At 36.7% G+C, this 13,422-nt stretch overlaps 1 protein-coding gene across 2 annotated transcripts in view; it reads left to right on the forward strand.

Moving 5' to 3' along the window:
- CUNH11orf65 (chromosome unknown C11orf65 homolog) overlaps positions 1 to 13,422 on the forward strand; it is a 36,098-nt gene that overhangs the window by 3,029 nt on the left and 19,647 nt on the right. The window contains exons 2-5 of one of the 2 annotated variants that reach the window (XM_077777439.1): positions 4,696 to 4,788; positions 10,758 to 10,811; positions 10,938 to 11,138; positions 12,820 to 12,950. In XM_077777439.1, the coding sequence (XP_077633565.1) occupies positions 4,696 to 4,788; positions 10,758 to 10,811; positions 10,938 to 11,138; positions 12,820 to 12,950 (479 nt within the window). The remainder of the gene's footprint in view (positions 1 to 4,695; positions 4,789 to 10,757; positions 10,812 to 10,937; positions 11,139 to 12,819; positions 12,951 to 13,422) is intronic. The other variant, XM_077777440.1, reaches the window with a different exon arrangement.

The following is a 13,422-nucleotide window of genomic DNA, read 5'->3' on the forward strand; positions in this document are numbered from 1 at the left end:
AATAAAAATGGTGATTGGGGTCCCTTGGTGGCTAGGTCAGGTAAGCATTGACTTTGACTCAGGTCATGATCTCATGGTTTCTGAGTTCAAGCCCTATGTCAGGCTCTGGACTGCTGCTCAGAGCCTGCTTGGGATTCTCTCTCCCTCTCTCTCTCTCTGCTCCTCCCTTATTCTCTCTTTCTCCCTCTCAAAATAAATGAAATCATTAAAAATTTTTAAAATTTGTTTTAATATTTATTCATTTTTGAGAGACAGAGAGCATTAGTAGGAGAGAGGCAGAGAGAGAGGGAGACACAGAATCTGAAGCAGGCTCCAGACTCTGAACTGTCAGCACAGAGCCCAATGCAGGGCTTGAATCTATGAACTGTGAGATCATGACCTGAGCTGAGGTCAGACACTTAACCAACTGAGCCACCAGGTGCCCCTAAAATATTTTTCATAAAAAGATGATCAATTTAAATAAGGCTAGCATGTTGAATGGATATAAGTGGGTTATATTTGGAGATAAAATGGTGCCCCATTCAATTGAAGGCGTGGACAGAACAGTTGGATTTAAAAACTGATTAGAAACTGAAAAAAAGCAACCATGAGAGCCATGGTTCAAATATAAGGATAATGTAGCCCTAAGACTGAAAGATAAAGCATTTGATCTTAAATCTAGATATATTCTGCTTCAAGTGCCTCAGAGGATGACTTCTAAATAAGGATGCTTAATTTTAACACATTACTTGGTCCTATAAATGAATAATTTGCATAGACAAACTACTGAAAATGAAGCTATTTTCTTTCATGTGAATATTTTAAGTCATAATATATGGACTTCTTTCAGTAAAATAATCTAGAAGAGCTTACAAATAAAAGCACATCTTTTACCCCCTCCTACTCTTCTCTACCGTCATACTCTAAAGAGAACGACTTTGAACAGTTTTTTGTTTTAGATCTTCTAGTAGTTATTTCTGTTATTACATAACATGCTTATATAATTATTTTTTATTTACCAACTTTAGAAGTGACCTGTTGATTTTCCGCAAAGATAACTGAGAGCTTATCTTACTTACCCCTTACACAGCCCTGTTTATCTCCCCTGCCAGTACCATATGTGATTATTTTTTAGTTCCTCTATTTGTTACCTTAATTTTTTTAAGTTTATTTATTTATTTTGAGGGAGAGAGCAGGTAAGGAGCAGAGAGAGAGGGAGGGGCAGAGAGAGAGAATCCCAAGCAGGTTCCCAAGCTGGGAGCACAGAGTGGGATGTGGGGCTCTAACTCACAAACTGTGAGAGTATGACCTGAGTCAAAATCAAGAGTCGGGTGCTTAGCCGACTGAGCCACCCAGGCGCCCCTGTTACCTTATTTCTTTAAAGAATATTTAGGGGTTCCTGGGTGGTTCAGTCAGTGAAGCAGTCGACGTTGGCTCTGGTCATGATCTCGCGGTTCACCAGTTCAAGCCCTATTGTGGGGCTCTGTGCTGACAGCTCAGAGCCTGGAGCCTGCTTCGGATTCTGTGTTAATGTCTCGCTCTCAAAAATAAATAAAGTAACATTAAAACATTTTTTTTTTTTTTTTTTCATTAAAACATTTTTTTAAAAAAATACTTAAACCTGGGGCACCTGGTTGGCCCAGTTGGTTAAGCGACCAACTTTGGCTCGGGTCATGATCTCAGGGTTCGTGAGTTCAAGCCCCGCATCAGGTTCTGCACTGACCACTCAGAGCCTACAGCCTGCTTCAGATCCTGTGTCTCCCTCTTTCTCAAAAATAAACATTTAAAAAAAGAGAATATTTAAACCTTCGTTTCCTGTTCCATCATGATAACATAGGATTGTGTGACTCCTTATTATGCATGATGAGGATATAAATATCCCAGCCTCCTACCTTTTATTTCTTTACCTATCTCCCCGGTCTCCAGACCCCCAATCCTGCTACATCTACTAGTACACTGTCCATTTTCACGTGGAGGAGTTCCTCATGTATCTGAGGCTCAAGTCCTTTATTGAATACGTGCCTGGCAGATATTTTCTCCAACATTGCATTCTTAAGGATGTTGTTTTGATAATGAGAAGTCTTTCATTTTAATTAAGCCCAATTTAATCACTTGTTCTTTACGGTTATTGCTTTCTGTGTCCTGTTTAAGAAATGTTTGCCTAGGGGCTCCTGGGTGGCTCAGTCAGTTGAATGTCGGACTTCGGCTTGGGTCATAGTCTCAGGGTTCATGGGTTTGAGCCCAACATCGGGCTCTCTGCTGTCAGTGCAGAGCCCGCTTCTGATCCTCTATCTGATTCTCTGTTCTCCTCTCTCTTTGCCTCTCCTCCACTTGCTTTCTCTCTCTCCCCGCTCTCTGTCTCCCTCTCTCTCAAAAATAAAGAAACATTAAAAAATAAAAAAGAAATGTTTACCTAAGGAGGTGACAATATCAAAACTTTCCCAGTGGGAAAAGATCCCAAGGCAGACATCCAGCTCAGGCAGCACATTATGTGTCAGTTATATTGAAATAAATCTGAAGGGAAATGTTTACCTAACCCAAAACCAAGAGATACTTTCCTTATGCTTTCTCTAGATGCTTAGTTGCTTTTGTTGTAGATTGAGATCTAGCATCATCTCAAATTAATGTTTGTGTGTGATGCGAGGTGTAGGCAAAGTTCTTTTTTTTTTTTTTTGGCAAAGTTCATTTTTGTCTTTATAACCAAATGATTAAGTACTGATTATTGAAAATACCATCCTTTCCTTTCCATAGTATATGGCAGTGGTGCCTTTGTCTGAATCATGTCACCATATATGTGAAGCGTTTCTGTGGTCTCTGTTCAGTTGCATCAGTTTGTTTGTCTTTATTTGGGCCAATACCCCACTGTCTTATAGCTAGCTTTATTATAAGTGTGGGTATCAGAATCCTCTGACTGTGATGCTCTTCCTGATTATCACAGCTATTCTAGGGCTTTTGCATCTCCATATATAATAATAGAATCAATTTATTAAGTTTTGCAAAAATATTTGTGGGGATTATAGTTGGGGGGATCAGTAGATCAATTTGGGGGAGAACTGACATTTTACTACTCTAAGTTTTCATGAACCTGGTACATATCTTCAGGTATTAGATCTTTTAAAATTTTCCTCCAGAATGGTTTGTAGTTTGCAGTGTAGAAGTCTTATGTATCTTTCATTTAACTTAAGGGTATTTGACATTGTTTGATGCTACTGTGAGTGGTATTATTTTAAATTTTATTTTCTAATTCATTTCTAGTTTTTAGAAATATAACTTATTTTTATCTGCTGACCTAGTGCACACTTATTATTTCTAATTGCTTTTTTGTTGACTCTTTTGGATTTACCACCTAATCATGTCATCTCTGAATGACTTCCATCTTTTCTTTGTAACTTTATACCTGTTACTTCTTTTTCTTTATTGCACTGCAGTACAATATTGCATTTTATTACCCTCCCAAGAGAATCCCAGGCAGGCTCTATGCTGTCAATGCAGAGCGTGACATGGAACTTGATCTCACACACTGTGAGATCATGACCTGAGCCTGAGCCAGAATCAAGGGTCAAACATTTAACCAGCTAAGTTACCCAGGCACCCCTATTACCTTTCACTTTAAAATATTTTACAATTTCCATTGTGATTTTTTTTGACCTATGGGGTTTTTTTGAATTATGTTGCTTAAGTATCAAATAATTAGTAGTTTTCTAGTTACCTTTCTGTTACTGATTTCTGGTTTCATTCTGAGGCCAGTTATTTATATGATTTTAATAACTTGAAATTTGTTGAAACTTGCCCTCCCCCACTCATGCTGTCTGTCTCTCTCAAAAATAAACAAACATTAAAAAGAACAAGGGTGCCTGGGTGGCTCACTTGGTTAAGTGTCCGACTTCAGCTCAGATCACAATCTCACGGTCTGTGGGTTCGAGCACCATGTTGGGCTCTGTGCTGACAGCTCAGAGTTTGGAGCCTGCTTCAGATTCTGTCTCCCTCTCTGTCTGCCCCTCCCTTGCTTGGTCTCTATCTCTGTCTCTCAAAAAAATAAAGACATAAAAGTAAAAAAAAAAAAAAAAAAAGAATTGTTTGGAGATGTTTGACCAAATATGCCCTAACATGAGTAGTAGATAGGGTTTGTAAATCAACAGAATTACTACAGGAATGAGGTTTCTGTAATGGTAATAATAAGATGATAATTATTTAGTGCTGCCTTGTGCCAGAAGTTGTTCTGAGTGCTTTACGGATATTCACTCATGAACTCCGTGCCATAGCTGTATGAGATACCCACCATCATTCCCATGTTTTAGATGAGAGACTGAGGAGAGAATTGAAGCAGCTTGTCCAGGGTCACACAGTGAGTGGGTACTAACCGTTGAATCCAGATTATATGATTCCCGGATCCGTGTTCCTAACCAGTAGGCTGTATTTTATCTTCCTCCTGAATGACTCTGGAGCACACACAAGCGGTTCGACCAACGTCCTGGGTATCTTCTTTACAGCTGCCTGTGATGCACTTCCAAAGTGAAGGAAATCTCTTTGTGAGAATAAAATTAGTATTGCCTGGCTTGTCAGAGCAAATCCTGAGTGATAATATTTCTAAAATCTAGTTTACACACATAAAATCTATTATATGGTCTTTACTCATTTTGCCCTAATTAGGAAAAAGCTCATCAGAGGCAGAGAATCCAGTTTTGACCATAAAATCTTATGTATTTGAACCTTTAGAATGTCGCTATCTTCCAGCACTTTAAAAGACTGATTGATCTAAGAAGACAAGGAGAGCCACGTCAGATAATGAGATACATCAGTCCTAAGGAGGTAAGGATGCTATTTATTCATACAGCATCTGTGTTCTCCCTTCAAGATGTGTGGCTGCTTTATAAATGTGCTTGTATTTATTTCTTTTAAAACACTGTTTTATCGAAGCATCACACACATGATAGAAACGTTCATGAAACATAAATGTGTATAGATCAGTGAATCATCACAAACAACCCCCTGTCTAACCATCACCCAGATCAGTATTTCATACTTGGGACCCCTGCCTCCCGGGGCTCCGTGCATCTCCGCCAGGTCCCTGCTCCCTAGAACAACTACGATTCTCAGTTGTAGCTTTTTTGTTTATTTGCTTTACTTTTCTCTGTTTTTGAGCTGTATGTAAATAGAATCCTACATACAAAGCTTTTGTATGTAGCTTTGTTCGTTCAGCATTGTGTTTGTGTAGCTGAATTGTATTCATTTTATTAAAAACAATGATAATTGTTTCATTTTATATATATATATATACACTACTGTTTATTCATTCTATAGTTCATTGGCTTTTTTTTTTTTTCCTGGATTGAGTCTGTATAAAGATTGCTTTGGGGAACATCCCTATTCATCTGCCCTGGTGCATATGAACAAGAATTTCTTGTGGTTTCTATTCCACCTAGAAATGGGATTTCTGGGTAACAGGATATGCCAAACTATATTCCAGAGTTATTGTACAATTTGTATTATCCATCATCAGTCTCTTGGAGTTCTTGATGCTTTACATCCTACCAATGCTTACTGTTATCAGCGTTTTAATTTGCCTTTCCCTGATAACTAGTGGAGGTGAGCATCTCTGTGAGTTCAGCTCCTGGTTAAAATCCTGTCTGCTTTTCCAGGCGTGACCAGAATAGTCACAGGGACCTTACCCAACAGGCCCCACACAGGAAAGCTGTGCCCTCCTCACAGTCAGACTTGTCCTGCAGCCTCTGAAGGGAACTCAGGCTGGGGCTCAGGCCCCCTGGACAGATCCCCCCCAGACGTATTTAAATGTCTAGTCCCAGCACCTTCATTTTTAGTTCTCTGTCTGAGGCTTTGGGCCGAGGTCTTCAGGCACGTCTGCTGAGACCTCTTTACGGGGAACCTTGAAGACACTCTGACTCAGTCCACCTGGACTCTCCTCTCTCAATCTCCTCCCTGCCTCCCACCCCACACATACACACCTCACGGTCCCTAAAAATGCAGGAGCCTTTTGTTCGAAACTCTGCTGATCCACCTGACTCTCTGTCACTGCGCTGTTCCGTGGGGGTGGGGGTGGGGATGGGAGTGAACAGGTGGATTGGCGCCTCCTCCAGCTGTAGATGCTCTAACTCTTGCTTATTCCCACCTAGTAAGTGGTTAAAAGCTCTCTTTCCCTTTGTGCTTGTTTCCTTAAATGGCTACTCTGACACCCAACATCTCAGCTACTCTTCTCCCAGATCAGCTGAGCTCCTGACATAGTTTTTGGTGTGTTTTATGTGTATATTGTCTTATGCTTACTGGTTTAAAGCAGTTTTTTATAGGGTCTTCATAAAAGCCCTTTGTCGTTTTCACTTTCCATTCTATGATTTGACTTGTCAGTCTTAGGATGGTCTTCACTGTATGTTTTTTATCATGAAAAATGTCAAACATATACTAAGGTAGAAAGAATAAAATAATAGACCACATGTACCTATCACCTAGTTTCTACAATTAGCAATTCACGGCCAGCCTTGCTTCATCTTTATTTCCACCCTGTGGCCCCAATCCCTAGGTTAATATTTTGAAACAAAAATGTTTTTTGGTGAACAGAGTTCTTAATTAAAATTTTTTAAATGTTTATTTTTGAGAGAGAGGCAGGGCATGAATAGGGGGTGGGAGACAGAGAGGGAGACACAGAATCTGAAGCAGGCTCTAGGCTCTGAGTTGTCAGCACAGAGCCCAATGTGGGACTCGAACTCACAAACCACGAGATCATGACCTGAGCCGAAGTCTAACGCTTAACCAACTGAGCCACCCAGGCACCCACAGAGTTCTTGATTTTAATGTACTTAAGATGATCAGTTCTTGTATGTATGGTTGGTGCTTTTTATAAGTTTCACCAGTCCTGAAATCATGAAAGTATTCTATACTATATAAACTTTATTGATTTTCCTTTCATATTTAGATATGCAATCTACTTGCGATTGATTTTTTCGTGTATGGTGTAGAGTAGAGGTCCATTTCATATTCTTCCATATAGAAAACGAAATGATTAAACACTATTTATTAAAAAGATAGTCCTTCCTCCTCGGCCTCCACTGCTCTGCCATGCTACTTTTATCATAAATCAAGTAACCATTAATGTAGGAGTCTGTGAATTTTCTGTTCTCTTCCATGGTCTATTTTTCTACCCTTGTTATAATTACTTTAGGTTTATAACAAGTGTATTACATGGTAGAGAAGTGCTCCTATTTTGTAGTTCTTCAAGAAGACACTTCCAGGCTATTGTTGGAAGTTTTGTATTTCCATGTACATTTTATTTATTTTTTTAAAGTTTAGTTATTTTTGAGAGAGAGAGATTGCAAGCTAGGGAGGGGCAGAGAAGGAGAGAGAATCCTAAGCAGGCTCTGTTCTTTCAACATAGAGCCCATGGGGCTGAATCATATGAACCATGAGATCATGACCTGAGCCAAAATCCAAAGTTGGACACTTCACCAACTGAGCCACCCAAAACCAGGCGCCCCTGTGTTTTTGTATTTAGAATAATAGTGGTCTCATAGAACGTGTTAGGAAGTGTTCCCTTTGCTTCTGTTTTCTGGAAGAGATTGCAGAGAATTGATATATTTTTTTCCTTAAATGTTTGGTAGAGTTCGCCATTGAACCCATTGAGGCTTGGTGCTTTCTTTTTTTGAAAGGTTAATAATTCATTCAGTATCTTTAATAGGTGTTAGTCTATTCAGATTTTCTATTTCTCCTTGTGTGAGTTTTGTCAGGTTGTGTCTTTTCAGCCATTTATCAAATCTGTGGGAATAGAATTTTTCATATTTGTTAATTATGCTGTTAGTGTCCGTGGAATCAGTAGTGATGGCCCCTCTTTTCTGATATTAGTCATTTGTGTCTTCTATTTTTTCATTCTTAGTTTTCTTGGCCAGAAGCTTATTGGTTTTATTGATCTTTTCAAAGAACTAGCTTTTAATTTCTTTGATTTTTCTCTGTTGATTTCCTGTTTCAATTTCATTGATTTCTGTTTTTTTATTCTTGACTTCTGCTTACTTTTGATTTAATTTGTTTTCTTAGTTTCTTAAGATGGAAGCCTAGATTATTAATTTCAAGTCTTTGTTGTTTTCAAATATATGTAGTTAGTGCTATAAAATTTCCCCTAGGCACTGTTTTCAGTGCAGTTCACAAAATTTGATAAGCTGTATATTCATTTTCATTCAGTTCAGAAGATTTTAAAATTCTCTTGAGACTTTCTATTTGATCCACTTGTTATTTAGAAGTGTGTTGTTCAGTTTCCAAGTTCCAGGTGTTTTCGGACTACCCTTCTGTTTCTGATTTCTAGTTTAATTACATTGGGGTCTGAAAGCATGCTTTGTATGATTTCTATTATTTTACAGTTGTTAAGGTGTGCTTTATGGTCCATAACATGTTCTATGTTGGTAAATAAAAGTTCTATGTAAGCTTGAGAAGAATGTATATTTGCTATTGTTGAATGAAGTGTTGTAGAAATCTAGATCCAGTTAATTGAAAATGTTCTTTATTTTCATAATAGATTTAATGATTTTCTGCCTGCTGAATATGTCAGTTAACGATACAGAGGTGTCAAATTCTCCAACTACAATAGTGGATTTCTCTAGTTCTCCCTGCAGTTCTGTCAGTTTTTGCCTTACATATTTTGATACTATGTTGTTAGGTATATATACTTAATGGATTTTTATGTCTTCTCAGAAAATTGGCCACTTTATCACCATGTAATCCTCTTCTTTATTCCTAATGATTTTCCTTGCTCTGAATTCAGCTTTCTCTGAAATTAATATAGCTTCTCAGTTTTCATTTGATCAATGTCAGTTAATATGTATATCTATCTCCATTACTTTGCTTTTACCCTATCTGTGTCTTTCTATTTTAAATGGTTTTCTTATAGACAACATATAGTTGGGTCTTTTTTTTTCCCCCATTCTGTTAGTCTCTGCCAATAAACTTGTGTATTTAGACCATTGATATTTAGTATGGTGATTGATTGATATCTAACATATTTCATGTTTTCTATTTCTTATCATTGTTCTTTTTGTTTTTTTTTTCTATTGCACCATTCTTCTATCTTCTCTGGTTTTAATTGAGCATTTTATAAGATTGCATTTTCTTTCCTCACAGCATATAATTATACCTTTTTTTTTTTAAACTAATTTTTGGTTCCCTAGAATTTGCACTGAGTATTTACAGCTAATCTAAGTCTATATTAAATAACACTGTTCCACTAAATGAAATTCCCCATAGGCTTAGGAGACAGTCATGCTCAAGGAAAGGGAACTGCCTCAAATACACAAATGACTCTCATCCACATTTGAGTTTGTAGATGGTAGAATGATAAAGAATTAACCTCAAATCTTCTCAAAGTACACTTGAATTTCCCATAGGCTTTTATAGTTGAAGAGATAGAGACTTGCCAGAACCACATCTGAGAAATAGGGAAAAACTAGAAGTGCACAAACCAGACACAGATGACTAAAACCGCAATCCAGGCTTGACCCAGCTAAATTTGTTATTAGATTGACATGATTAGCACTTTACCATAACTGACTAAAATAGAAAGGAAAATATCCATGACTGTACACTTAAAGAGTTGCCTACTTTAGTGGAAATAAAAGCATATATATAGTGAATTTTGTTGAAAAAGTATATACAGTTCACCCTTGAATAACATTGGGATGGGGCAGTGACCTCCCACATGCATTCAAGAATCCATGTGTGACTGTGACTCTCTAAAAACTCAACTACAAATAGCCTACTGTTGACCTGAAGCCTTACTAATAATATAGTCAATTAATATACATTTTGTATGTATATTTTAAACACTGTATTCCTAAAATAAGGTAAGCTAGAGAAAATAACTTGGTATTAAGCAGATCATAAGGAGAAGAAAATACATTTACGGTGGTACACTATAAAAAATCCACATATAAGTGGACCCGTCCAGTTCAAACTCATGTTGTTCAAGGGTCACCTGCATAAATTTTATAAATGTAAGCTAAAGATCCTGTTATAAAACATATTTTTCATGATTGAACTGTGACCCTACATATGTATGTATGTGTGTGTACACTTTTTAGTCAGGAGAAAATTATGCAAAACCTACTGCAGTCTTTCAGGCTTTATAGACTGAACAATTTAGGATAAGATGTATTTTCTCATCTAACAGTATTATCAGAAGGTAAACTTGAACTCTTTTCTGTTAGAGGACCCAAAATTGCTTTCTCTGTTTTCCATGTGGTGCAGGGCATTACAATTTAGAAGACCACTTATATACAATGCTTATAAAATTTAAACATGGATATTTGATTTAAGAAAAGCTACTTAGGAAAGGTCATCTTCTGTTAAACTCAGATTAGTCAATCATATTTTTTTCCTCTGAATTTACCTGTAAGATGATGTTTAATATATAAATCATACTTTTGAGGACTTAATTAAAATTTCTGTTTTTAGAATAACAAATCACTTGGCTTTTATACTTATATGGTACACAGAAAGGAAACATAGTTTGGTATCTATCATTTTTCCAGTTACAAAAGCTGTTTTACTTATTGGATGCCCATTAGAAATTAAATCTTAAAATATATATATATTTTTTTAATTTTTAAATGTTTATTTTTGAGGGAGAGAGAGTGTGAGCAGGGGATAAAATATATTTTAAGATAATTATTTGAGGCTTACTTTATTTCGTAAATAATCAGTATTCAGCACTGTTTTAACATGATAGAGTGAGAAGTAGTGAATAATTGATAATACAGAATGTTGAAGAGGAATATATTTTTTTATAGGCAGAGCTGCTAGATGCTGCCGCGGGCATTCACGTACGATTCAGATTAGGTGGTGTAAGTATGGGTGAATCCTTATTTGGTAATCTTAAAGCACATTTATATGAAATTTAAAAGATGTAGATTTTAAAAATCATTTTTGTAATTAGATTACAGTGGTCCTTTGAACTTTTCCAAATACAGGTTAAATTTCCACCTGATATATACTATAAAATTTTCACTCATAGACATATTGAAGATCTGTGTGCTAATAGCCCCAGAGATTATACAAAACTTCCAGCAAAATATTCATCTCATATTAAAAGTGATAATCTTGAGGAAGAGGATCATAGTGGCTGGTATCGTCGTGTAGAGAACAATGGCTGGAGGCCTGTCTCTGATACAGTAAGAAAATAAAAATATTAATAATTTTATATCTTATACATTTAGTAAGTCTTTTGCCTTTTTGAAAATTAATTTTAAGATAATAAACCTTGATAATTTAACTGATAAAACTGATTATGTTAACTCTTCTCAGAGGTTACTAATACTACTTCAAGATCAACAATATTTTTTTTTTTTACCTCTTACGTTTACTCAGGCTTTTGGTAATCAGCTTTGATCTAGGCCTTCTTTAGATACTGTTTGGTACTCTGCAGTTTAGTATCTTTATAACAAAGCAGATTTGAAAATGTTTTTGACTCTATTAATGCTTAGACTAGTGGTGGGAATTCTTTTTAGTGTTTATTTATTTTGAGAGAGGGAGAGAGAGAAAGAGCGAGCGAGCATGAGCAGGAGAGGGGCAGAGAGAGAGGGAAAGAGAAGATCCCAGCCAGGCTCCACACTGTCAGCACAGAGCCCAATATGGTCCCATCCCATGAACCGTGAGATCATGACCTGAGCCGAAATCGGGAGTCAATCACTTAACTGACTGGGCCACCCAGGCACCCCTAGAGGTTGGAAGTTTTGAGAAAAAGATGACATTGTCTCGTACAGAGCTTGTAACAACAGATACTGGTGGAAGATCATTTGGATTGTCATGGTGTTTGAAACTTTAACATGTCTTCATATTAATTGAATAGAATGTTTTAAATATACATAGATCCTAATATCTATATGTGATTTAGGGACTTTTCCATAGATACTTCTTTTTATGGAGATAATTTCTACCTAAGGATGTTTGTAAGCTGACATTTTATAGGTTAACCTGGTCAGGTTCTATAGCTCTAAATGTCTGTTTATGTGGCCTCATATCTTCATTCAAATTTTCAGTCTCTCATATGCAGATTATAGAATGTAGCATAGTAAATATATTAAGTATGGAAAATGAAAATGATCAAGAGGTGAATCATGCATTTATTCAACAGATTTTATTGCATACCAACCATATGTCAAACATTGTACTAGATGCTAAGATACAATGGTAGATAAAATAGTCCCTTCTCTCCAGTAGTTTGCCTTTTAATTTGGGAGAGACTTAAGCAAACGAGTTTTTCAGTACAGTGCAGTAAATATGTGCTTTAATAGAGACAAATACATAGTGCTGTGGGGGATAGAAAATTCTCCTTCTTGTTATTTAATGTGTGGTGAAGGAGAAGGAATGAACTGGAAGTAGGAAAAGAGGCAACCAGTTAGGATAGCATGTCACACAGGGAAACCACAAGCTCTTGGGACATGATAATGAGTCTTCCCTGTTCTTGGAGGGTGGCTGTCCTCCTTGAGAATCAGAGTCTTCAAAGTCAGCAGCACTGAGAGTAGGTGAGTTGGTTCTTATGAATAGAGAGTTTGTTCTTAGGAAAAACAAAACTCTACTGGAGCATGTCTGTTCATTTACCCATTCAACAAATAGTTATTAAGTACCTCAGAATGCTAGCACTTTGTTAGTCTTTCTGTGACATGTGCTCCTTAAAGCTCAATGTGCTGTTCACCCATGACGTAGTAAGAAATAACCGTAGAGGAGGTGTATTCTCTCCTCTGTTTCTGTCTTGCCATATTCCCACTGAACACAGAACTTCTTGACTGTAGTCAAATTCCCTCATAGTCAGCATTTCAACACTCGGTATATTCGTTTTCCATTTCTCAATAGTTTTGGGTGTCTCCTGAAAATGTAGAGGTGGGAGACAGAAAAGAAAGCGAGTTCCATTTCTCTAAACTGAAGAGAAGGCAAGATATGGAAAAGAAAAGAAAAATTAGAAAAATAGAATGGATGAGGAAAATGTAAGTTGATGAAATAGACTTACTACATATATACTGTTTTAAGTTCTTTTTAAAAAATGGCATCACTACGAAAAGAACTCATGTTTTTTTTAGAAGTAAGATTATGGTTATGTTTTAAAAAATATTTAGAAACTAAGTATTTAACAAATGCCTGCTATCTGTGAGACACTGTTAATCTCTGAAATATAAATGGGAAAAGACAGGTTGTCTTTGATCTCAAGGAAATTACAGTCTATTGAAATATCAGATATGAAAATAAGGATTTACTCACATATCAGATAACTTGTATTTGGCCCTCCAGATCCAATCTGTATCCTTCTCAGCCCTTCTTTCTGCCCTAAGACACCGACCTGTGTGGATTACCCTAAAAATCATTCTGTCTAACAAATGTTTAAAGCCAGCCAAAAAATCAGATTGTTTACAGATTTATTTCACTGCATACCCAGAACAAATCCCCACAATACTTAAAGGA

The sequence above is a fragment of the Crocuta crocuta genome, unplaced genomic scaffold (genome assembly GCF_008692635.1).
Source record: "Crocuta crocuta isolate KB4526 unplaced genomic scaffold, BGI_CrCroc_1.0 scaffold278, whole genome shotgun sequence".
NCBI lineage: Eukaryota > Metazoa > Chordata > Mammalia > Carnivora > Hyaenidae > Crocuta > Crocuta crocuta.